A 23475-nucleotide genomic window follows, 5' to 3' on the forward strand; every position below is an offset into this window, starting at 1 on the left:
GCCTAGTAATTCCCTCCACCCAAAGCTACCCACACCCTAAACCTGACTTCATACCCACATGCCAGGTGCAGTCTATGCCCACCCTCATGCCTGTACATAAACACACATACCTACACCTGGCCCAGATGACCTGGTGCACCTACGTCTGAGTGTGTGTGTGTGTGTGTGTGTGTGTTTCACTAACAGGCTTTCCCAAGTCTTAAGCACACCCTTGGCCACCACTATACACATATCTCAAAACTTCTTAACCTAGAATCTCCTTCAAGATTCGTCTCAGAGCCCTCAGTGCCCACATACCCCAGCACCCCAGCACCCCATGCCAGGCCCTCCCCACTGCTGTGAACTTCCCGTGGCTGCTGGGGTCATACCGAGCCCTGGAATACTAGGTGGGCATCTTGGGAGTATACAGAATAGGAAACACCCTGTAGCTCGCTGTCTCCCTGTCTCCGCTCAGGTGAGCTTTCCCCCTGCCGTATCAACAATGGAGGCTGCCAGGATCTGTGCCTGCTCACCCACCAAGGCCACGTCAACTGTTCCTGTCGAGGGGGCCGGATCCTCCAGGAGGACTTCACCTGCCGGGGTGAGGGAGCTCGTGGGAGCTGGGGTAGAGGCTGCTGGGGGGACCTCAGTACAACAAGGGGCCCTCCTTCTAGACTCCAGCCCAGGCTGCAGAGCTGGACTCAGGCTGGGCCCCAACTCACGGAACCCTCTCCATCCCCAGCCGTGAACTCGTCCTGTCGGGCACAAGATGAGTTTGAGTGCGCCAATGGCGAATGCATCAGCTTCAGCCTCACCTGTGACGGTGTCTCCCACTGCAAGGACAAGTCTGACGAGAAGCCTTCCTACTGTAGTAAGGAGCCCACCCCAGCCTCTCCTCTCCTCAGACCGCGGCCGCCTAGGACCTTCTCCCCCAGGCCCCTGCCCCCCCCCACCCCCCGCCCCCGTGGCCCAGCTCCGTAGTCTGAGCTCATAAAGGGCAGAATGATTAGTCTGAACCGGGACCCTAGGAGGGGGCTAAAGTCGTCGTCAGAGGTCACACACACACACACACACACACACACACACACACACACACACACACGTGCCTGCTGTGACCGCACACATCCCCCCGCCCCCTGCAGACTCCCGCCGCTGTAAGAAGACTTTCCGCCAGTGTAACAACGGCCGCTGTGTATCCAACATGCTGTGGTGCAATGGGATGGATGACTGTGGGGACGGCTCGGACGAGATTCCCTGCAACAGTGAGTGGGGTCCTGCAAGCCCCCGCCTCAGCCCCCGCCTCAGCCCCCGACCTTACCCCATGTCCTCACTCTGCCCGAGCGTGTGTCCCCAGGCCCAGGAGAGCTGGTTCAGGGCACTCCAAAGACAGGCTGGAGCTCTGTCCTGGGCCTTTGTGGCCCTACAGAGGGACTTTGGGCCTGATGGTACTCCCGGGCCCTGTTCTAGAGACAGCCTGTGGCGTGGGCGAGTTCCGCTGCCGGGACGGGTCCTGCATCGGGAACTCCAGTCGCTGCAACCAGTTCGTGGACTGTGAAGATGCCTCCGACGAAATGGACTGCAGTGAGTGACAGCCCTCCCATGCCCACTGCAGCCTCAGACCGTCCCTGTCCCTTGTCCCTCCTGCCTCAGGCTGTTCCGCCCTATTTCCTCTCAGCCTTCCTGGCCCCACGTAGGAGCCTGTAGCCTTTTGGGCCCTGTCTCTGTCCTGCTTCCTGTTCCTGGGATCCATGGAGGGAGGGAGGGAACAGATAGGAAGGGCATCTTAAGCTTTCTGAAAACAAAGGCACCATGGGGCCAGCAGCTGCTCCCAGAGTGTGTTTTAGAAGGAACTGGGTATGACCCGTCTTAGTTAGGGTTTCTGTTGCTGTAAAGAGACACCATGACCGGGCTGGAGAGATGGCTCGGAGGTTAAGAGCACTGCTTGCTTTTCCAAAGGTCCTGAGTTCAATTCCCAGCAACCACATGGTGGCTCACAACCATCTGTAATGAGATCTGGTGCCCTCTTCTGGCCTGCGGGCATATGTGCAGACAGAACACTGTGTACATGATAAATAAATAAACCTTTAAAAAAAAGAGACACCATGACCACGGCAACTCTTATAAAGGAAATGTTTAATTGTGGTGGCTCCCTTACAGTTTCAGAAGTTCAGTCCATTATCATCATGGTGGGACACGGCAGTGTGCAGTCAGATGTGGTGCTGGAGAAGTAGATGAGAGTCCTGCATCTTGCAGGCAACAGGAAGTCAACTGAGAGGCTGGGCAGTATCCTGAGCCTAGGAAACCTCAAAGCCCGCCCCCACAATGACACACTTCCTCCACCAAGGCCACGCCCACTCCAACAAAGCCACACCTCCTAATAGTGCTACTCACTGTGAGATTATGGGGCCTGAGTACATTCAGACTTCCACAGCCCCTCCCCTCCTGCTCCCTCCACCAGGTGCCACTGACTGCAGCAGCTACTTCCGCCTGGGTGTGAAAGGCGTGCTCTTCCAGCCTTGCGAGCGGACGTCCCTGTGCTACGCACCCAGCTGGGTGTGCGATGGCGCCAATGACTGTGGAGACTACAGTGACGAGCGCGACTGCCCAGGTCAGCCAGTGGTAGCTGGGGTCAACGGTAGGCCCGGGGCTAGCCGCAGGGGCGGCGTCTTCACGCCTCCCTTCCAACCCCAGGTGTGAAGCGTCCCAGGTGCCCCCTCAATTACTTCGCCTGCCCCAGCGGACGCTGCATCCCCATGAGCTGGACGTGTGACAAAGAGGACGACTGTGAACACGGCGAGGATGAGACCCACTGCAGTGAGTGGCCGAGTCCCCTAGCACCCCGAGCATCCCCCACGGCGGGCATGAGGACCCCACCCGGGCCCCACGCGCATGGTCCTTATGGGAAGTGCCCTTCCCGGAGGAGACCCTGGCTTTTCCATTATGCCTCACTCCCTCAGACTCGAGTCTAGGGTCACGCCTCAGCTCTGGATGAGCCTCTCGGGAAGGGATGCCACAGGCATCTCTCCTGGCCCACCTGCCATCCCTCTCTCTCCACCTCACTGCGTTCTCCAACTCCTCCAGACAAGTTCTGCTCGGAGGCCCAGTTTGAATGCCAGAACCATCGGTGTATATCCAAACAGTGGTTGTGTGATGGCAGCGATGACTGCGGGGACGGCTCGGATGAGGCGGCTCACTGTGGTAAGGCGGAACTGAACCGGACTCGGGGAGGTGCCCCGAGACGGGGAGTCCACACGTCAGTGGGGCGTGTCGTCGCCGTGGCTGCCCGCTTGGCCCGGCCCTCTCCTGAGCCCCTCTGTGTCTCCCTTGCTCCTCACGCAGAAGGCAAGACTTGCGGCCCGTCCTCTTTCTCCTGTCCGGGCACCCACGTGTGCGTCCCCGAGCGCTGGCTCTGTGATGGCGACAAGGACTGCGCGGATGGCGCGGACGAGAGCATCTCAGCCGGCTGCCGTGAGTGGGAGAGGCCGCGAGGCCCGGGTGGGCAGCGAGCGAGCGTCACAGCCGTGCTTTGCAAATGCTGGCAAATGAGGCCAAGGGTGGGAAGGAGTTCAGTGGGAGCCCCATGTTTGGGTAGTGCAGAGCCATGGCTTTAGCACCTGTGTCCAGACCGCCCCGCCTCCCCGGCGCCCCGCCTCCCCGGCGCCCCGCCTCCCCGGCGCCCCGCCTCCCCGGCGCCCCGCCTCCCCGGCGCCCCGCCTCCCCGGCGCCCCGCCTCCCCGGCGCCCCGCCTCCCCGGCGCCCCGCCTCCCCGGCGCCCCGCCTCCCCGGCGCCCCGCCTCCCCGGCGCCCCGCCTCCCCGGCGCCCCGCCTCCCCGGCGCCCCGCCTCCCCGGCGCCCCGCCTCCCCGCCCATTCCACCGCGCCCCGCCCATTCCACCGCGCCCCGCCTCCCCGGCGCCCCGACTCCCCGCCCATTCCACCGCGCCCCGCCCATTCCACCGCGCCCATCCCAGGAACCCCAGGATGGCGGGTGCTTGTAGGGAAGGGCTGGAGCAGGGCGGGCCTGAGAGGGGCTTCTGTCTCTGTCCCCAGTGTACAACAGCACCTGTGACGACCGTGAGTTCATGTGCCAGAACCGAATGTGCATTCCCAAGCATTTCGTGTGTGACCACGACCGGGACTGTGCCGATGGCTCCGACGAGTCCCCCGAGTGTGGTGAGTCCTGTGACTGGAGGGGACAGGCCCGTGCCCAGCGGTGATGGTGCTGTGCCATGTGCCAGGGTGGCGCCTCATCGTCCCCTGCCCCAACACACAGAGTACCCAACCTGCGGCCCCAACGAGTTCCGCTGCGCCAACGGGCGCTGTCTGAGCTCCCGCCAGTGGGAGTGCGACGGTGAGAACGACTGTCACGACCAGAGTGACGAGGCCCCCAAGAATCCGCACTGCACCAGCCCAGGTGAGCCTCCTCGTGGGCCGCTGGCCCCTGCCCCCTCCCTCCTCCTGCCTCTCTTGTGACCCCACTGACCTGTACCCGCCGCCCGCCCTCCGCAGAGCACAAATGCAACGCCTCGTCTCAGTTCCTGTGCAGCAGCGGGCGCTGCGTGGCCGAGGCGCTGCTCTGCAACGGCCAGGACGACTGCGGGGATGGCTCGGATGAACGTGGATGCCATATCAACGAGTGTCTCAGCCGGAAGCTCAGTGGCTGCAGCCAGGACTGCGAGGACCTGAAGATAGGCTTTAAGGTACGCCCCTGGGATATGGCCAGGACAGTTTGCTCCACCCCCTCGTTCCTACATCAAGTTCCTACCCAGCACTCACCAGGCAGTGTGCTGGGCTCTGGGGATGTAGCAGGGGCAGACAGAAGGACGTGTTAGGTCAGAGCCTCCATCTGTGTGGGTTTGTTCACAGATCAAGGCTGGGAGAGAGTGGGTGGGGCTGTGAAGCAGGCAACGGATTTTATGTAGCTCCGGGGCTCAAAGGAAAGGCCCAGCCTGGGAGGAAGAATTGTTATCCTGGAGATGCTGTCTAAATCCCCAAGGAAATGAATATAGATGGTAAAGAGCCTTAAGTCCTCGCTAAGCTATGCTGAGGGACCGGGAGATGAGAGACCCGTACTGCAGGGGGATGTGAGGGAGACCACCAAGGTAGGCTGATGCCACACGAGGAGAGCTCAGGGGACAGGGTGCACACGGTCGGTGTGCCATTTGTCTTCCCATGCCCTCCTGGGGTCCTCCCGGCCCCTGGTTTTCAGAAGGGGAAGCCCAGGCCCCCTGCTTTGTATATCCTCAGCCCCAGATTCCCTCTACCCACAGTGCCGCTGCCGCCCCGGCTTCCGGCTCAAAGACGACGGCAGGACCTGTGCCGACGTGGATGAGTGCAGCACCACCTTCCCCTGCAGCCAGCTCTGCATCAACACCCACGGCAGTTACAAGTGTCTGTGCGTGGAGGGCTACGCGCCCCGTGGTGGCGACCCCCACAGCTGCAAAGCCGTGACCGGTAAGAGGGCCACGTGGAGGGTGAGACACGGGTCAGGCAGCCGTGGGCTGGGGCGGGAGGGGAGTGGGGGGGGCAGGTCGGGGGAGGGCGTGGGACGGTACAGCTGAAGATGGGCCGCTAGAATGTGCCTGAGCCAGGACCCTCTGCCTACAGACGAGGAACCCTTCCTCATCTTCGCCAACCGGTACTACCTGCGCAAGCTCAACCTGGACGGCTCCAACTACACACTGCTTAAGCAGGTGCCAAAACCCAAGCCTTCCTCCTACCCGTCGACTGCCCGGGCCCAGTACAGCCTCCCCGGTTCTTCCCACTTGTGCCCATGGTTGTCTCCTACGGCCTCTCCCTCCAGCCACGTCCTGACTTCAGACAGCCCCTCCCCAAACGCACACGTGTCCCAGCAGCAGCCGACTCCCCTGTCTGTCCCCGTTCCCAACCCAGGGCCTGAACAATGCCGTGGCTTTGGACTTCGACTACCGAGAGCAGATGATCTACTGGACCGACGTGACCACCCAGGGCAGCATGATCCGAAGGATGCACCTTAACGGTAGCAACGTGCAGGTGAGGAGCAGGGCCGCCCCTGGTCAGCTGACAGGCACACCAGGGGCCCCACAGATGGGCCCCACACCCCTCGGCACACGGTTCATCTCCCCTAATGACACTGCTTCTTCCTCCTCACCGAGCCACAGAAACATCCTGCCTGTTTTAACTTCTCCCTCCCTGAACTCAGAGAGCAAGCACACGGACACGCTTCCTGCCTTCCCCGCACTGTGTGCTGCGGTTCTGTGTGTGTGTGTTGGTGTTCCTGGAGCCTCTGCTGATAATCGGCGTCGGTCTCGGGGGAGGACATATTAGATGTCGTCTTCCTAACGAAGCCAGGAACTGTGTTCTGTTTCACAGGAGGGAGAGGCCAGGCCCCAGAGAGACTGAGGGTTCCACTCAGGCGTCCTCTTCCCCGTTTCCTACAGGTGCTGCACCGGACAGGCCTTAGTAACCCCGACGGGCTGGCCGTGGACTGGGTGGGCGGCAACCTGTACTGGTGTGACAAAGGCAGAGACACCATTGAGGTGTCCAAGCTTAACGGGGCCTATCGGACCGTGCTGGTCAGCTCTGGCCTCCGTGAGCCCAGGGCTCTCGTGGTGGACGTGCAGAATGGGTAAGTGGCCAAGAGGGGCGGCGGTGGGGCGGGGGAGCCCCGGGAAGCAAGCCCAGACTCCCTGCAGGCTTCTGGCGTCATCAGTCTCTAGATTCTTGGGGTTCACTGCCCCCTCCACCTGCCAGGTACCTCTACTGGACGGACTGGGGTGACCACTCACTGATCGGTCGGATTGGCATGGATGGGTCTGGCCGCAGCGTCATTGTGGACACGAAGATCACATGGCCCAATGGTCTGACCCTGGACTATGTCACGGAACGCATCTACTGGGCTGATGCCCGTGAGGACTACATTGAGTTTGCCAGCCTGGATGGTTCCAATCGTCATGTTGGTCCGTATGCCAGCGAGGCCGCCCAAGGCCTGCCTGGGGGTCTAAAGTGATGGGGTAGGCTTAGGGGTGCAAGAAGGCATAGTGTATACAGAAACCACAAACCAGGGGCCTGGGGATTTCAAATACCCTGGTGTTTCCTCTCGACTGGCCCAGGCACCAGGCCACAATCCAGCTCCTTGCACCGTGTGTGTGTGTGTGTGTGTGTGTGTGTGTGTGTGTGTGTGTGTGCACGCGCGCGCGCGCAATTCCATGTTCAGCCCAGGATGATGGTCTGAGGGTGGGCACATGAGAACTATCTGAGGAACATCTGTGATCCGTACTTCCGTGGAGGATCTGTGTGCTCCTCTAGATCAGCAGTGTGGTTGTTGGACAGGGCGTCACTATATACAACCTTAGGAAGCCATAGAAACATCTGGAACTGGGGTTCGTTCCCAACTCAGGGTTGTGGTGGGAGCTGAGGAGGTCAAGTAGGTGCGGAACCCAGTCTGTACTTGTTGCCCAACTGCCGCTGTGCCGCTGTGTCTTCCTCCCACAGTGCTGAGCCAAGACATCCCACACATCTTCGCACTGACCCTGTTTGAAGATTACGTCTACTGGACAGACTGGGAAACAAAATCCATCAACCGAGCCCACAAGACCACGGGTGCCAACAAAACACTCCTCATCAGCACCCTGCACCGGCCCATGGACCTCCATGTCTTCCATGCCCTGCGTCAGCCAGATGGTAAGCAAGCAGGCTCGGGGTGCGGGAGACATGGGGACCAGGCATGAAATGCCTTGGTCTCAGCACCGCTCGGGACACACAGCCTCAACGGGAGTTCCTGCTTCTCCCTCCCTGGCCCTGACCGAGCATCTCTACCGGGTACCAGAATTACAGAAGCTATAGACAGAGTATAGGCAGGCCCTCCGCAGCCTCCGTCCACCCTGGGTTCAATACGGGTCTCCTGGATGCCAGGCCGTGAAGTTAGAGAGCCCAGGGAACAGTGAGTGTGGACAGAGCGTCGAAGGAAACCCTGAAAGCAGGCGGAGATGCTGGGGGACTTCAGGTTCCAAGCCTGAGCTGATCCTGGGCCTTCCAAGGTCCTTTCCCGTCTCCGGTGGTCTTAATCCCCCGATGGAAGCGGTAGGGTAAAGATCTACCCTGCCCCTGTGCAGGACGGAGCAGAGCAGACGTCCTTCAGAAGGCCAGACGCCATCCCAGCAGGACTCACCCTGACAGTCAGGACCCAGTGACCTAAGAGTCCTGACCCTCCCACCCCGTTCTCTCTCTCCGGCAGTGCCCAGTCACCCCTGCAGAGTCAACAACGGCGGCTGCAGCAACCTGTGTCTGCTCTCCCCTGGGGGTGGCCACAAATGTGCCTGCCCCACCAACTTCTACCTGGGCGGTGATGGCCGTACCTGTGTGTCCAACTGCACAGCAAGCCAGGTAAGGGTCCCCTCAAGACTCCCCCTGTCCCGTGCCTCACCCCCCACCCCTCACGCCAGTGTCCCCGCACCCACTCTAATGCCCACACATCTGGCATTCCCGTGCTAACACCTCCACACTTCTTGCCTACCTCTTGTCTTCCCACAGCAATGCTTTACACTTGCCACCTTACAAACCCCTCTACACCTCAGCGCTGACCTCACCAGTGCCGCTAGCCCTCCCCTTCCTGTGCTCTCCCCTACAGACACCCTCATCTGGCCTCCCTACACTCGTCATACCCCAGCTGTCGGCCCAGCCCCGCCTCCCCACACACTCTAACCCCGCCATTTCTCGGAAACACTTCTGCCCCTTGAAAGAAAGCCTGAGTTCCCCGTGCCCCACCAACCCCGTCTCCACCCCTGCCCCCCACCAACCCCGTCTCGCCCCCCTGCCCCCCACCAACCCCGTCTCGCCCCCCTGCCCTCCAGTTTGTGTGCAAGAACGACAAGTGCATCCCCTTCTGGTGGAAGTGTGACACTGAGGACGACTGTGGGGACCACTCGGACGAGCCTCCAGACTGCCGTGAGTGTCCAGGGCGTGGGGGGGAGGAGGCGCTCCGCGCTGGCCGTCAGGGGCAGAGACTTTAGTGACGCCCTTTCTCCCTGCATGTGTGTGTGTGTGTGTGTGTGTGTGTGTGAGTGGGTGTGAGTGTGATGTGCATTTGTGAGTGTATGTGTGTGATGTGCATGTGTGAGTGTGTGTGTGATGTGTATGTGTGATGTGCATTTGTGAGTGTATGTGTGATTTGAGTGTGTGTGTGTGTGATGTGCATTTGTGAGTGTGTGTGTGATGTGCATTTGTGTGTGTGAGATGTGCATTTGTGAGGGTGTGAGGGTGTGTGATGTGCATTTGTGAGGGTGTGAGGGTGTGTGATGTGCATTTGTGAGTGTGTGTGTGTGATGTGCATGTGTGAGTATATGTGTATGTGTGTGCTGTGCATTTGTGAGTGTGCTGTGCATTTGTGTGTGAGTGTGTGTGTGAGTGTGTGTGAGTGTGTGTGATGTGCATTTGTGTGTGTGTGTGTGTGATGTGCATTTGTGTGTGTGAGTGTGTGTGATGTGCATTTGTGTGTGATGTGCATTTGTGTGTGTGAGTGTGTGTGATGTGCATTTGTGAGTACAGGCGTATGCGTGTTCAACATGTGGAGGTCAGAGGGCAGCCCTCAGAGCTCAGCCTTCTCCCACCGTGGTTCTGAGGATCACGGTCGTCAGGCCCTGGTGACACACCTCTGGGCCGTCCCACGGAACCACCTCCTACCCTTCTGACCCTGAGCCTTCCCTCTGGCAGCCGAGTTCAAGTGCCGCCCCGGCCAGTTCCAGTGCTCAACCGGCATCTGCACCAACCCTGCCTTCATCTGTGATGGGGACAACGACTGCCAGGACAACAGTGACGAGGCTAACTGTGGTAAGGGGCGGCCTGGGCACCACGTTCCTCCCCACAAGGGTCACGGAGGCCCTGCCTGCCCGAGTCCTCCACCTGTGCTTAGTTACCTCCCCTTCCCCCTCTCCCAGACATTCACGTCTGCCTGCCCAGCCAGTTCAAGTGCACCAACACCAACCGCTGCATTCCCGGCATCTTCCGGTGCAATGGCCAGGACAACTGCGGGGACGGCGAAGACGAGCGGGACTGCCGTAAGTGGGCGGGGGACACCGGCATGCGTGCATGCATGCATGCATGCATGCACGCACGCACTCGCATACACACGCACATGCTGTTTCCCACGGCTTCCCGGAGAGGTGCTAGTCCACTCGGGATGACGTGAGTCACAGTAGATGTCTCCTGGATTGCTTATAAAAGCAATGTGCTCAGTACAGACAGACAGCAGATCCAGAAAACGAAAAAATACCAGACTGAGGATAAACAATTCCTTCCGCCCGGCGGTGGTGGCACACGCCTTTAACCCCAGCACTCGGGAGGCAGAGCCAGGCGGATCTCTGTGAGTTCGAGGCCAGCCTGGTCTACAGAGCGAGATCCAGGACAGGCACCAAAACTACACAGAGAAACCCTGTCTCAAAAAACACAAAAGCCATTCCTTCCTCCTGACCAAGACCAGGGCCAGGCTTTTGGAAGAGGGGGAACATGACGACCAAAAGCTGGGAGGAGGCGTCCGAGTAGGGCCCTCATTCTCTCCTCCACCTTGCAGCCGAGGTGACCTGCGCCCCCAACCAGTTCCAGTGTTCCATCACCAAGCGCTGCATCCCCCGCGTCTGGGTCTGTGACAGGGACAATGACTGTGTGGACGGCAGCGATGAGCCTGCCAACTGCAGTGAGTCGCCTGTCATCGCCCCGGGAACCCGTGCCCCCCCCCCCCCCCCCGCAGCATCTGTGACTCCATCACCCCAGCAGGCGCACCCCCCTCCCCTTGGCGGCTCTGCCGTGGCCCGGGGGGCCCTCCTCACCCGTGCCCATGCCTTGCAGCCCAGATGACCTGCGGGGTAGATGAGTTCCGCTGCAAGGACTCGGGCCGCTGCATCCCCGCGCGCTGGAAGTGTGACGGCGAAGACGACTGTGGTGACGGTTCCGATGAACCCAAGGAGGAGTGTGGTAAGTCTGGGTCTGCCGGGAGAGGGTGAGGTTCAACCGTGGGCCTCGGGGCTGCCTGCTGGCCAGGCCTCGGCACGGCCGCTGTAGAGCCGACACAGGGAAGCCTTCCCCGTGGTCCCCCCACCTCTCCATTCCTTGTGCCTCCCTCTGGCCACCGCTCAGACAAGACTTGTACGGAGCGTTCTGTGCCTGCCCTGTTCACCCGCTCCCCAGATCAGCCGCCTCCCCCCACCCTTGGTCCATCCTGCCCAGACCCTCCTGTGGACGCGTTATCCGCCGCAAGGGTGTCGCTGGCTGAGCCCCAGAGCCAGGCTTTCCCAGACCGCAGTGACCACCCACCCGCCCTACCCTCTGCCACCCACTCCGTCCCTGACTGCCCCCTCCCCCCAGACGAGCGCACCTGCGAGCCGTACCAGTTCCGCTGCAAGAACAACCGCTGTGTGCCAGGCCGCTGGCAGTGTGACTATGACAACGACTGTGGGGACAACTCGGATGAGGAGAGCTGCAGTATGTCCCATGCCACGCCCTGCCCATCATCCCCTCCGCCCCGCCCCCCCACCACTGTGCAGGGGGCTGGCCCTCCCGGGGCGAGGGGGTCAGGAACCCCTCTGCCTCTGCACCCCACCCCCTCCATGTCGTGTGCTTGAGCTTTTGTTCCATTTCACCTCATCTCATGTTTCTCTCCATTTTTACACTGTCCTCTTGGGGTTGCAGAGGTAGGTGTCTCCAATGTGCCCCTCTTCCTGCGGCCTCTGCCCATCCCTGTGCTGTCTGTCCTTCTGCCTCTCATCCTTAACTGGCCTCTCCCCAGACCTGGTGCTTGTCTCGGTGATCTTGTCCCTTCCTCCCCTACGTGGTCTGCCCTAAGGACAGGACCCGGGACCCGTGCCCTCTCCCATGCGTCTGTTCCTACTGGGATAAGTGTGAATACCCCCTTGGCCCAGCCAGTCAGCTGCCTGGCATTGGTTGATCATCACACCAGTCAGCTGTGGCCTTCACAGACCTAGCAGTGAGCCTCGGGCTTGGGAGTAGTGTTTCCAAGGGCCGGCGATGCTCTGTGCCCACTGCGCTGGGGCCTGTCTTTCCCCAGCCCCTCGGCCCTGCTCCGAGAGCGAGTTTTCCTGCGCCAACGGCCGCTGCATCGCTGGGCGCTGGAAGTGCGATGGGGATCATGACTGTGCCGACGGCTCAGACGAGGTGAGCAGATCTCAAGGAGAGGGTGGGGGGGCTCAGGAGAATCAGGGCGGGAGCCCGGGGGCCTGACCTGGCTGCTGGCTCTCGTGCCCACAGAAAGACTGCACGCCCCGCTGTGACATGGACCAGTTCCAGTGCAAGAGTGGCCACTGCATCCCCCTGCGCTGGCGCTGTGATGCGGATGCTGACTGCATGGATGGCAGTGACGAGGAAGCCTGCGGCACCGGGGGTGAGCCCCTCCTGCCGGGCATCCCCACCCCCCGCCTCCCCCAGACTATGATGTGGCCAGGGTGACTCGGTCTTTTATTTCCTTCCGTCATGGTTCCTGCAACACCTTTATTGAGCGTATACTGAGAGACGTCCTAGGTGTTGGGGATGTAGCAGTAGACAGGGCTCAGGTCCACTGGGTGTATTTTTTATGTGACTTGTGCCCTAACCTTGCTGGGGGGCTGGCTAGATCCAGCCGAGGCCTGTAAGCTGTGTCCACCCACCGGTGGCCCTCCCCACCTCCTGCTCACAGCTGGCTGTGGTGAGAGGTCAGATCCTGCTCACCTCCCTCCAGGGGCGGGCAGTGAGCCAGGGTCTGCTCGGTAGCCCGAGGGAGCAGTGGGACACTGGTCGGGAGAAGCTGAGGGTTGGAGCAGGGTTGCCTCCCTGGTTCTGCCCCGTAGGCTGAGGACCACTGACCTAGAGCCTGCACCTGCCACAGGCTATCCTAGGCTCATCTACTCAAGACTATCATCCTGAACCCCTGTGGATACACCCCGAAGTAGCCTCTCTCCCCCTAAATACCAGAGGAAGCCCTTGGCCCCCTCTCTGTCCACTGGGCAGGAAATTAAGACACCGGAGTCGGATTATGCCACAGCTTCCCTGGTGGCCCCGGGCCGCAGCCCCACCCACGGAGGGAGTGACAGCCACAGCGTGCATTCATTTGTACCCCCTTGTTCCCCCTGCACCCAGTGAGGACCTGCCCCTTGGATGAATTTCAATGTAACAACACCTTGTGCAAGCCCCTGGCCTGGAAGTGTGACGGTGAGGACGACTGTGGGGATAACTCGGATGAGAACCCTGAGGAATGCGGTAAGAGTGAGGATGGGGCGGGGCGGGGTTAGGGGTTGTCCAAGGCAGGGACAGAGCGTCCGGTGGGGACGTGACCCACCCTCCCCAGTGGCCAGCTGTGCCAGACCCTCCCTCATCCCCAAGTCTGATCCTGTCCGTTTCCTGGCTTCTACAGCCCGGTTCGTGTGTCCTCCCAACCGGCCCTTCCGATGCAAGAACGACCGCGTCTGCCTGTGGATCGGGCGCCAGTGTGACGGCATCGACAACTGTGGGGATGGAACCGATGAGGAGGACTGTGGTGAGCTGAGGGCCATGGGGCGGGGGGGGACGGGGGAGCTCGGGAGAGCCTCAGCTGGGGAGCAGACCCTTCCGCAAGGCCGAAGATAGAGGGCCTGAACCTGGGGAGAGGGATGTCCTTGGGAAAGGTACGGGAGGCGCTGAGGTTGCAGGTTCACACCCACCCCTGCCCTCAGCCGGGACACACCTCTGTTAGCAAGGTCTCTGTGGAAGGAGGGGTGGTGGGTGTGGTCGGCACCCAGAGCCTGAAGGCTCTTCCCTCCCCAGAACCCCCCACGACCCAGAACCCCCACTGCAAGGACAAGAAGGAGTTCCTCTGCCGGAACCAGCGCTGTCTGTCATCCTCGCTGCGCTGTAACATGTTTGACGACTGTGGGGACGGCTCGGACGAGGAGGACTGCAGCATCGGTAGGACCAGGCGTGCGCATGCGCAAGCGCGGGGGGGGGGGGCACCAGAGGGCGGGGCTTAGTCCGGGCCCTCCACGGTTTGTCTCCCGCAGACCCCAAGCTGACCAGCTGCGCCACCAACGCCAGCATTTGTGGGGACGAAGCGCGTTGTGTGCGCACGGAGAAAGCTGCCTACTGTGCGTGCCGCTCAGGCTTCCACACCGTGCCGGGCCAGCCAGGATGCCAGGGTAGGAAAGCTGGGCGGGAGATGGGCAGGGACCCCGGCTCTCAGACTCCCCGTGACCCCCACTGTAACCCCCAGACATCAACGAGTGCCTGCGCTTCGGCACCTGCTCACAGCTCTGCAACAACACCAAGGGCGGCCACCTCTGCAGCTGCGCCCGCAACTTCATGAAGACGCACAACACCTGCAAGGCCGAAGGTGCTGGAGTCGGGAAAGGACAGGGAGGGTGGGCGGCTGGGGCCGGGCCGCACGCACGAGCATAGAAAATGGAGCTGGGCTGGAATGGAACATTCCCAAGCATCCGTCCGTGCTCAGGCATGGACCCCCCCAAGACTCAAGGCACACCGGCCGCCGTCCTGAGCAAAGCATTGGAAAGTTAGAGGACACCCGCTGGGTTTCCAGAGTTCTGTGAGAGCAACACTCCCACTCCCACGTGGCATACAACCCTACCTCCCCGCCCCCAGGTTGAGAGTACTGTTAGATTCACAGTCACGTGGGCCCACCTGCCTATTCCCCCATGCTCCCACAAGGCACCACACCCTCCATGTGCCTGTGCTCACACACCATGCACGCACATGGGCGTGTATATACACACCCCCAAGAGGACTCACGTGCCTGTGCCCTCTCAGCAGCTGATGCTGCCCACAGACCACAGGCAGAATTCCTGGAACTGTCGGGTAGGGAAGTCAGGCACAAGGGCACATTTCTGAAGGACCTGGTCATTCTGTTATCAGCTTGGGGCACAGGTTAGAGTCCTCGGGCCTGGTGTTAGACGCACCAGCACAAGAAACATCCCTGCCTAAGACAATGGTTTGATTAGATGGGAGGCTGCTGTAGACTGCCAGGGTCTTGGCTGGAGGTCATCCTTCTCCAGTACTTGGCCATATGAGCCCCAGGGATCGAACTCGGGCCCTGGGCTCTTGCCTCCCCCTCTCAAACCCACCTGACAGGTGGTCTCTGGCTCTGGCAGGCTCCGAGTACCAGGTCCTGTACATTGCCGATGACAACGAGATCCGCAGCTTGTTCCCCGGGCACCCCCACTCGGCCTACGAGCAGGCCTTCCAGGGAGACGAGAGCGTCCGGATAGACGCCATGGATGTCCATGTCAAGGCCGGCCGCGTCTACTGGACTAACTGGCACACGGGCACAATCTCCTACCGGAGCCTGCCGCCAGCTGCACCGCCTACGACTTCCAACCGCCACCGGAGACAGCTCGACCGGGGCGTCACGCACCTCAATGTAAGTGCCCAGCCTGTCAGGTTTGGTGGACCGGCTCCGCGGAACAGAGCAGTACTTGAGGAGGGCGGTGGGGCTGGCAGAGCCTGTCAGGATGGCCTGTGGAGGCAGAACTATCGGAAGTTGGCCCTGCCACATGGCAGCATGGGACAGCAGGACAGACTGACACTCGGCCTCAGCGCCCACTCCGATTCCTGCTTGTCACTCCATGTCAGTATTGGCCAACTTGCTCAATCACTTGGGGCCTCACTTATCAATAAAATGAATAATACCTGTCCTAGGTTTAGGTAGAGTTCATTGGAAGAATGTGTGAAGCCCTAGGTTTGATCCCGAGCAACCGTGATGAAAATATAATGACAAATAAATGATACCTAATCTTACAAGCTTCTTTGTATATCTGGTTGCTGGGGTTTTTAGTGCTAGGACCTCACGTGTGCTAGGCAAGTGCTTACCAGTGAACTACACTCCCCACCTCATAGACTGCATTTTTTTATGTATGTACATGCATGTGTGTGTATCACATGTACATGCCATGGTACACATGTGTGTATATGACATGTACATGCCATGGTGCACATGTAGAGGTCAGAGGACCACTTGAAGGAGTTAGTTCTCTGCTTCTTCTATAAGAGTCCCAGGGATTTGAACTCAGGTCATCCAGGCTTAGCAGCAAGCACCTTTAATCCACTGAGCCATCGCGTTGCCCCTACCCCACCCCATAACCTTTTTTTTTTTAAAGTGAGGATTAACTTGAAAAACATGAAATTGTGCCAGGCATGGGGCTCATGCCTGTAACTCCCGCTGTATGAGCAGCAGAGGAAGGAACACTAAAAGATGAGCGTGGTCAGCCTGGGCTGCGAGAGAAAAACCATGGTTGGAGCTGTGTCAGTCAGGGGTGACTGACGACTCGGGGGAGGAAAGGTGGTGATCTCTGAATGTGTGACCTCACTTAGATTTCAGGGCTGAAGATGCCGAGGGGGATTGCCGTCGACTGGGTGGCCGGGAATGTGTACTGGACCGACTCTGGCCGAGACGTGATTGAGGTGGCACAAATGAAGGGCGAAAACCGCAGGACTCTCATCTCGGGCATGATCGATGAGCCCCATGCCATCGTGGTGGACCCACTGCGGGGGTGGGCAAGGGCCCTGGGGGAGGTGTTGGGGCTGGTGTCAGGAAGCCCTCAAGACAGGCCCCGCATCCACAGGCGACAGACCGCAGGCTTCTAGGCTACTCCAGCCCTGGCCCTCCTCAAGCCACCCACCGCTGGGGACTCACAGCTGAGTGGCTGTCGTGTGCAGCCACGAACTGGGTCCCCCTCCAGGGGCCGCTCTGCCCCAGCATACCGTAGTTAGAGTAGATGATGTTAGCCTGGGTCTCAGTGTGAAGAGGGCAGGCATCTTCCTCCCATAGCCCGGCAGCATCCAGCCAGGTCAGGTGCTCTCTGTTTCACTTTGGTCTTCTCCTTGGCCCTGGAGACCAACCCGCTCTTGCTTCTCCCTCCCTCCTTAGTACCATGTACTGGTCAGACTGGGGGAACCATCCCAAGATCGAGACGGCGGCGATGGACGGGACCCTTCGAGAGACCCTGGTGCAGGACAACATTCAGTGGCCCACAGGTCCCCGGGGCGCAGGGGTAGGGCGTGGGAGGGACAGGCTCTGGGCACAGCTTCTTCAAAAGCCGCCCAGAATCGAGGGCAGTGGGGCAGGCGGTTTCCAACAGATCGGGCTAAGGGCCGTGGGAGCGTTTTCCAGATGGGTGGCTGGGAGAGATCCCGTGAGCGAGGTGGTGCTGCCCTGGACACCAGACAGAGTCGGCGCTTTTCTCCGCACCCAGCCGGGCGTGGTAGAGGCTGAGCCTCACGGCATTCTCTCACCGCAGGCTTGGCCGTGGATTACCACAATGAACGGCTGTACTGGGCAGATGCCAAACTTTCCGTCATCGGCAGCATCCGCCTCAACGGCACCGACCCCATTGTGGCTGCGGACAGCAAGCGCGGTGAGAGGGTGGTGGCGGCGGCGGCCTCGGACCCGAACCCTGACATCAGGCCTCCCGCCCTTCCGTAGCCCGGCCCCCCAGCCCATTCATTCATTCTACCAATTCTAAGTGGTGTGGAGTCAGCAGGGGTGGAAAAGTCTCCTGTGACCCCTGGAGTCTTGGGGTGATGAGACCTTGGGGGGCGGGGGCAGGGATCGTTGGTTTGGATGTGTGAAGCCTAGGCAGACAGAGCCAAGTGTCTTAGACAGTGAGTCCAGGGCCCAGACGCCATCTTGATCTAACCTGACCCCCGCCCCCACAGGCCTAAGTCACCCCTTCAGCATCGATGTGTTCGAAGACTACATTTATGGTGTCACTTACATCAATAACCGCGTCTTCAAGATCCACAAGTTTGGACACAGCCCCCTGATCAACCTGACTGGGGGCCTGAGCCACGCCTCCGATGTGGTCCTCTACCATCAGCACAAGCAGCCAGAAGGTGTGGCAGAGGGCAGAAAAGCCCGGGGTGTGGAAGGGAGCGTTCTAGACCCACACAGGGCGCGGGAGGAGCCCTGCTCGACATCTACCCCCCTTCCACCCACCCGCAGTGACCAACCCCTGCGACCGGAAGAAGTGTGAGTGGCTGTGTCTGCTGAGCCCCAGCGGGCCTGTCTGTATCTGTCCCAACGGAAAGAGGCTGGACAACGGCACCTGTGTGCCTGTGCCCTCTCCAACACCCCCTCCAGACGGTAGGCGCGGCACACCCCTTTCCCTGGGATCTTTGCCCTAGAGCCTCCGGCTTCTCTGACCCTTGACCCCACTCCTCTGCCCTGCTCACAGCCCCGCGGCCTGGGACCTGCACCCTACAGTGCCTCAATGGTGGCAGCTGCTTCCTCAACGCTCGGAGGCAGTCCAAGTGCCGCTGCCAGCCCCGCTACACCGGGGACAGGTGTGAGCAGGACCAGTGCTGGGAGTACTGCCAGAATGGCGGCACCTGTGCGGCTTCCCCGTCTGGTATGCCCCCAACCAGGACCGGTCCTTCTCCCCCAGCCCCCTGCCCCGCCCGGGTCCTTCCCAGCTCGGTTACAGGCCCAGGTGGTTCCCGGGACCCTAGTCCCACTCACAAACCTTTCCCCTCAGGCATGCCCACGTGCCGGTGCCCCACAGGCTTCACGGGCCCCAAATGCACACAGCAGGTGTGTGCGGGTTACTGTGCCAACAACAGCACCTGCACCGTCAACCAGGGCAACCAGCCCCAGTGCCGATGTCTCCCTGGCTTCCTGGGTGACCGTTGCCAGTACCGTGAGTGAATCATCCCGGCCCCAGGGAAGGAAGAGGGAAGCCACTGGGGGGCGGGGGGGTGAGAGGAGGGAAGCCATCGGGGAAGAGCCGTGCCCAGGCTGGGGGTGCTGCCCACCATGTTGGCATACCTCCCGGCAGCAGGATTATTCAACGAGATGAATGCGCTGTCTGAATGCTCAGGGACATCCTTGCGTCCTGGGGTCTGTGACAGGGCGGTAGGGGCTCAGGAGGAGGGAGGGAGTCGTCCCTAGGTCCTGGGGGTTCCTAACCCCTGCACAGTGGACCCTTATGAAAGTAGGACTTGGGGCACTTTCTCTCCGTCCCCAACCGCAGGGCAGTGCTCTGGCTACTGTGAGAACCTTGGCACCTGTCAGATGGCCACCAACGGCTCCAGACAGTGTCGCTGCACCGTCTACTTTGAGGGGTCGAAGTGTGAGGTGAACAAGTGCAGCCGCTGTCTCCAGGGAGCCTGTGTGGTCAACAAACAGACCGGAGACGTCACTTGCAAGTGAGTGGAGCCCGGTCACAGCTGTGCGCCCCTGCCCTGCCACCCCCTAGCCCTGTCCTCGGGTCACAGACACCTGCCAGCCCCAGCTCCGGATTCTGATTGCTTCCCACAGCTGCACGGATGGCCGGGTAGCCCCCAGTTGTCTGACGTGCGTCGACCACTGTAGCAATGGTGGTTCCTGTACCATGAACAGCAAGATGATGCCCGAGTGCCAGTGAGTTGGGCCTGAGCCTCCCCAGGAGCAGGCTGTCCCTCTCCCTCCAACCCGAGCCGGAGAACCATCTGGGGCCCCTGTGGCTGCGCCTAGTTCCTGCAGCTGCGGAGGTCGCAGAGGTGATGCCTGACCACTCAGCTTTACTTTCCCGCCTGCAGGTGCCCACCCCATCTGACAGGACCCCGTTGCGAGGACCAGGTCATCAGTCAACAACAGCCTGGACGTAGGTGGCGGGGGGCGGGACTAGCGAGACCTTGGTGCCCCCCCCCCCATTTCCTGTGCTTCAGACTCAGTGTTCCAACGTTTGTCTCCAGATATGGCCTCCATCCTGATCCCTCTCCTGTTGCTCCTGCTGCTGCTTCTGGTGGCCGGAGTGGTGTTCTGGTACAAGCGGCGAGTCCGAGGGTGAGCCACTGGGAGTCTGGGAAATCCCGTTATTTTACCGCCCCCTTCGCCAGCGCCACTGCGTTCCCTGACTGCTGCCTCTCCCCAGGGCCAAGGGCTTCCAGCACCAGCGAATGACCAATGGGGCCATGAATGTGGAAATTGGGAACCCCACCTACAAGATGTACGAAGGTGGAGAGCCCGATGATGTCGGGGGCCTCCTGGATGCCGATTTTGCCCTTGACCCTGACAAGGTAGACCGGAGGCCACCGAAGGGGCTTCCAGGGTCCAGGGGCTAGGGGTGGGCAGGACAACCAAACGTGTTGTCCTGAGTGACGGCCCAGAAGTGACAGCTACGGTGATCCTAACCCTCTGAACATCATTTTTGCAGCCTACCAACTTCACCAACCCGGTGTATGCCACACTCTACATGGGGGGTCACGGCAGCCGCCACTCCCTGGCCAGCACGGATGAGAAGCGAGAACTCCTGGGCCGGGGACCTGAGGACGAGATAGGGGATCCCTTGGCATAGGACCCTGCCCCCAACGGACGTCCCCAGAAAGCCCCTGCCAGACGAGTCCTTCCATGAGCCCCCTCCCCCAGCCAGCCCTCCCCCGGCCCTGCCGGATGTACAAATGTAAAAATGAAGGAATTACTTTTTATATGTGAGTGAGCAAGCGAGCACAGTATTATCTCTTCCATTCTCCTTCCTGCTCCTCAGCATTCCCCACCCCACCCCATGCTGCCTTGAGGGGGCAGGGAGAGCTCTGTGGCTCAAAGGTATGAAGGAGCCCACCTCCATTCCCTACCAGACACATGCCAGGGCCTCTTGTCCCAGGTTTTCCCTCCTCAGCTCTCTGGGGGTTAGTTCTGGGGAGGTGGAGTCCTCCGCTGACCCTGTCTGGAAGATTTGGCTTTGTGAGGTAGGAAGAAAAGAACGGAGTCCTTCCGTGAGGGAAGTCCTCCCGAGCCCTGGCTCCCGCTTGTAAGGGCGCCTCTGAGATGGCCTTGCTCAGTATTCCTTCCGGACAGGCCCTCCCCTCTCCAGTGCCCCACTGTGGCTCCTAAGGCTGTACACATTCTTTGGTAACTGTCCCCCAGCTTCTGCTCCCGAGGACCAGGAAGAGTTGGGGCATACCAAGGAAGGGCAAGCGGGCAGCCCCATTTTGGGGACGTGAACGTTTTAATAATTTTTGCTGAATTCCTTTACAACTAAATAACACAGATATTGTTATAAATAAAATTGTAAAAAAGAAAAAAAGGAAAAAAAAAAAGAAAGAAAAGAAAAAAAAGCCACTGTGTCTGGTACCTGCTAGTGTGAGACTCTGGGAGCTGGGGCTGTGTTCGCTTGCTCAGCCGCCAGAGGGAGCCTTGCTGCGCGCTGGAGGCCAGCCTGAGAACCCTAAGGTCAATGTCTCCAGCCTCAGGCCATCCTTCAGTCTCTCTATGGCAGGAAGAACTGTTTTCTCTTGGTGTATGACCTTGAGCGTGTAGCTTATGGTGGTTGGACCTGGTGTTCCCCTGGCCCCAGCACACCGACCTGGAGACCTGACTACTTTGTACCTTTCACCGTGCACCTGTCCCCCACTGTCCCCCCACGCCAGAAGAAATGAGGGCATTGGGTCGTGAAGGGTTTCCAGACCTTTAAGATGGTCGGCTGCATCTCTCTGCTCTCAGCTCCCTTTGAAATGTTGACATCTCACTCTATGATGAAGCCATGGGTAAAACCGTGGCTGTAAGGCCAGCAGGATGCTACCGTGGGGAGAGAGCCCTTGCTCTGCAAGCCTGATGACTGAGTCTGATCTTGGAGCCCATGGAAGAGTGAGCAAAAACCAGCTCCATAAAATTGTTCTCTGACCTCCACGTGTACACTTTGGCACACACACCCAGAATCACTTTTATTTTTCAATTAAAAACCTGAATTAGGGGAAGGGGCTAGAGTGAAGGAGTGTGTTTGCCCACCAGCCTCCAGTAAATACTGGGGGCATTCCAGGAGTTGACCAGGAAAAGACTTGTGCCTTCTAAGTTATTCCAGATCTCCTTGGACCTCTCTCAAAGGGGACTGATGCTCTTGCAGAAGGTTATACAGCTTTGCACTGTCCAGGACTGAGGGAGGTTTGGAACCCTGTGCTCCCAACAGCAGCACACACAATGCCTCCCAAAGGAGTGGCCTTGCTTCTCATGCCTGGCCCTCACTGGCTCAGCTTCCCCAGGGCATTTTTCCCAGCTTCCTCCCTTGGGGAAGTTTATGGATAGATGCACGTCCAGGAGCAAGACTATTTTCCCTCATCCTCAAGACCATCATCTCCAACTTCATCCCCAAAGCCTGCTCTGAGACCTTCCTAGCTTCCTCGGATTCCCTAGAGTCCTGGGATGAGCAGCTGGGGGAAGAAAAGAGTGTGTGTGTGTGTGTGGGGGGGGGGGTGTCCTTGTTGATCCTGAAGTGATGGGCTTGGGCTCCTTCTGGCCACCAGGTGGCATATGGCATATACACTCCGGTAGCTCGGCTTCTCCTAAAGCTCAACACACTAATTATGCACCTGCCGAGGACCCTAGCCCAGCCTCTCACTTCCTTCCCTGAGGCGATTTTGTACTGACCTATCCACCCTGTCAGCCATCTTCCTTCCCTTCCCCAGAGCCTGCTTTTCCCACCCCCTCCCAGGCCCCTCCTCCTGCCAGCCTGCATCTGTAGCCCCCTCGGGAGCCACTGATTCTCTGCCTGTCACCTCAAGATCCTGGGTAGAGCGAGATGGCCCCCAGCTGCGGCTTAGAAAGCACACCCCTTGGTTAGCGCCTTCCCTCCGCCGGCCAGGATCAGAAGGGTCCACTGGAGCAGTCTCCCAGCAATCTAGCCAGCCAAGTGGGAGGGGGTCTCAAGAACCAAAAGATACCGAACAGATACATATAGCGGGGTAGAAACGAAAAGAAAGGTAGATTGACAGACGGAGATTCTCGGGAAGAGAGGCCAAGACCCAGATAAGCAGTGTGCACGTGTGTGTATGTGCATGCGAGTGTCGTCTCCGAGAGGATCAGATGACCCGAGATTAGCTAAAACTGATGGTGATGGGGTGGGGTCTGGTCTCCTAAAGACGGAGACTCTGGCCGTGGGTTTCTGTCCTGGGCACCTAAGGCATGGGACCGCCCTTTGCCTTCATCCAGTACTAAAGCAGACCGGGCTTTGGAGCAGCCCTGAATCCTGGTTGGGGCCTGGCTCCTGACTCGGTGGTCCTGCCCTTCCTCCTCCAGCCTCACTGCGGCCAAATCGGCCAAATCGCTGCTTCCTGGTTTTTGTCTCCTTGGGTGTCACTACGTCAGCCTCATCCCCTCAGCATCCCTGACCTTTCCCTGACCCTCTCTTTTTGGTGTCTGTCACATCCTATATGTGCCTGACTGTCCTTTTCATATTCTTGGGCTTGTCTTCTGTGTGTGTGTGTGTGTGTGGTGTGGTGTGTGTGTGTGTTGTGGTCTGTATGTGGTGTAGGGGGGGGCACGTGGTGTGTTGTGTGTGTGAAGTCTGTGTGTGGCATGTGTGGTGTGGTCTGTGTGTGTTTATGTGGTATGGTCTGTGTGTATGTGGTGTGTGTGTGTGTGTGTGTGTGTGTGATGTGTGGTGTGGTCTGTGTGGCGTGCGTATGTGTGGTGTGTGTGTGAGTGTGTGTGTGTGGTGTGATGTGGTCTTGTGTGGCATGTGTGGTGTGATCTGTGTGTGTGGTGTGGTGTGATCTGTGTGTGTATTGTGGTCTGTGTGGC

General features: G+C 59.8%; 1 protein-coding gene across 1 annotated transcript in view; it reads left to right on the top strand.

Moving 5' to 3' along the window:
- The window catches only part of Lrp1 (LDL receptor related protein 1), an 82835-nt gene extending 62448 nt beyond the window's left edge, over positions 1–20387 (top strand). The window contains exons 45-89 of the mRNA XM_059245346.1: positions 455–580; positions 722–850; positions 1122–1241; positions 1447–1560; positions 2438–2587; positions 2671–2793; positions 3061–3177; positions 3319–3447; positions 4029–4151; positions 4252–4392; positions 4488–4678; positions 5249–5432; positions 5586–5671; positions 5871–5990; positions 6398–6585; positions 6711–6916; positions 7452–7640; positions 8194–8342; positions 8810–8903; positions 9669–9785; positions 9893–10012; positions 10525–10647; positions 10800–10925; positions 11316–11432; positions 12016–12122; positions 12216–12348; positions 13080–13199; positions 13354–13476; positions 13743–13883; positions 13976–14110; positions 14185–14304; positions 15077–15345; positions 16296–16474; positions 16852–16958; positions 17222–17338; positions 17640–17816; positions 17926–18066; positions 18158–18331; positions 18458–18619; positions 18953–19127; positions 19240–19341; positions 19500–19564; positions 19656–19746; positions 19835–19979; positions 20117–20387. Of these exons, the coding sequence (XP_059101329.1) occupies positions 455–580; positions 722–850; positions 1122–1241; positions 1447–1560; positions 2438–2587; positions 2671–2793; positions 3061–3177; positions 3319–3447; positions 4029–4151; positions 4252–4392; positions 4488–4678; positions 5249–5432; positions 5586–5671; positions 5871–5990; positions 6398–6585; positions 6711–6916; positions 7452–7640; positions 8194–8342; positions 8810–8903; positions 9669–9785; positions 9893–10012; positions 10525–10647; positions 10800–10925; positions 11316–11432; positions 12016–12122; positions 12216–12348; positions 13080–13199; positions 13354–13476; positions 13743–13883; positions 13976–14110; positions 14185–14304; positions 15077–15345; positions 16296–16474; positions 16852–16958; positions 17222–17338; positions 17640–17816; positions 17926–18066; positions 18158–18331; positions 18458–18619; positions 18953–19127; positions 19240–19341; positions 19500–19564; positions 19656–19746; positions 19835–19979; positions 20117–20257 (6206 nt within the window). The 3' untranslated portion in view covers positions 20258–20387. The remainder of the gene's footprint in view (positions 1–454; positions 581–721; positions 851–1121; positions 1242–1446; positions 1561–2437; positions 2588–2670; positions 2794–3060; positions 3178–3318; positions 3448–4028; positions 4152–4251; positions 4393–4487; positions 4679–5248; positions 5433–5585; positions 5672–5870; positions 5991–6397; positions 6586–6710; positions 6917–7451; positions 7641–8193; positions 8343–8809; positions 8904–9668; positions 9786–9892; positions 10013–10524; positions 10648–10799; positions 10926–11315; positions 11433–12015; positions 12123–12215; positions 12349–13079; positions 13200–13353; positions 13477–13742; positions 13884–13975; positions 14111–14184; positions 14305–15076; positions 15346–16295; positions 16475–16851; positions 16959–17221; positions 17339–17639; positions 17817–17925; positions 18067–18157; positions 18332–18457; positions 18620–18952; positions 19128–19239; positions 19342–19499; positions 19565–19655; positions 19747–19834; positions 19980–20116) is intronic.
- The last annotated feature ends 3088 nt before the right edge of the window (positions 20388–23475 follow it).

Source organism: Peromyscus eremicus, chromosome 18 (genome assembly GCF_949786415.1).
Source record: "Peromyscus eremicus chromosome 18, PerEre_H2_v1, whole genome shotgun sequence".
In the NCBI taxonomy this organism is placed as follows: Eukaryota; Metazoa; Chordata; class Mammalia; order Rodentia; family Cricetidae; genus Peromyscus; species Peromyscus eremicus.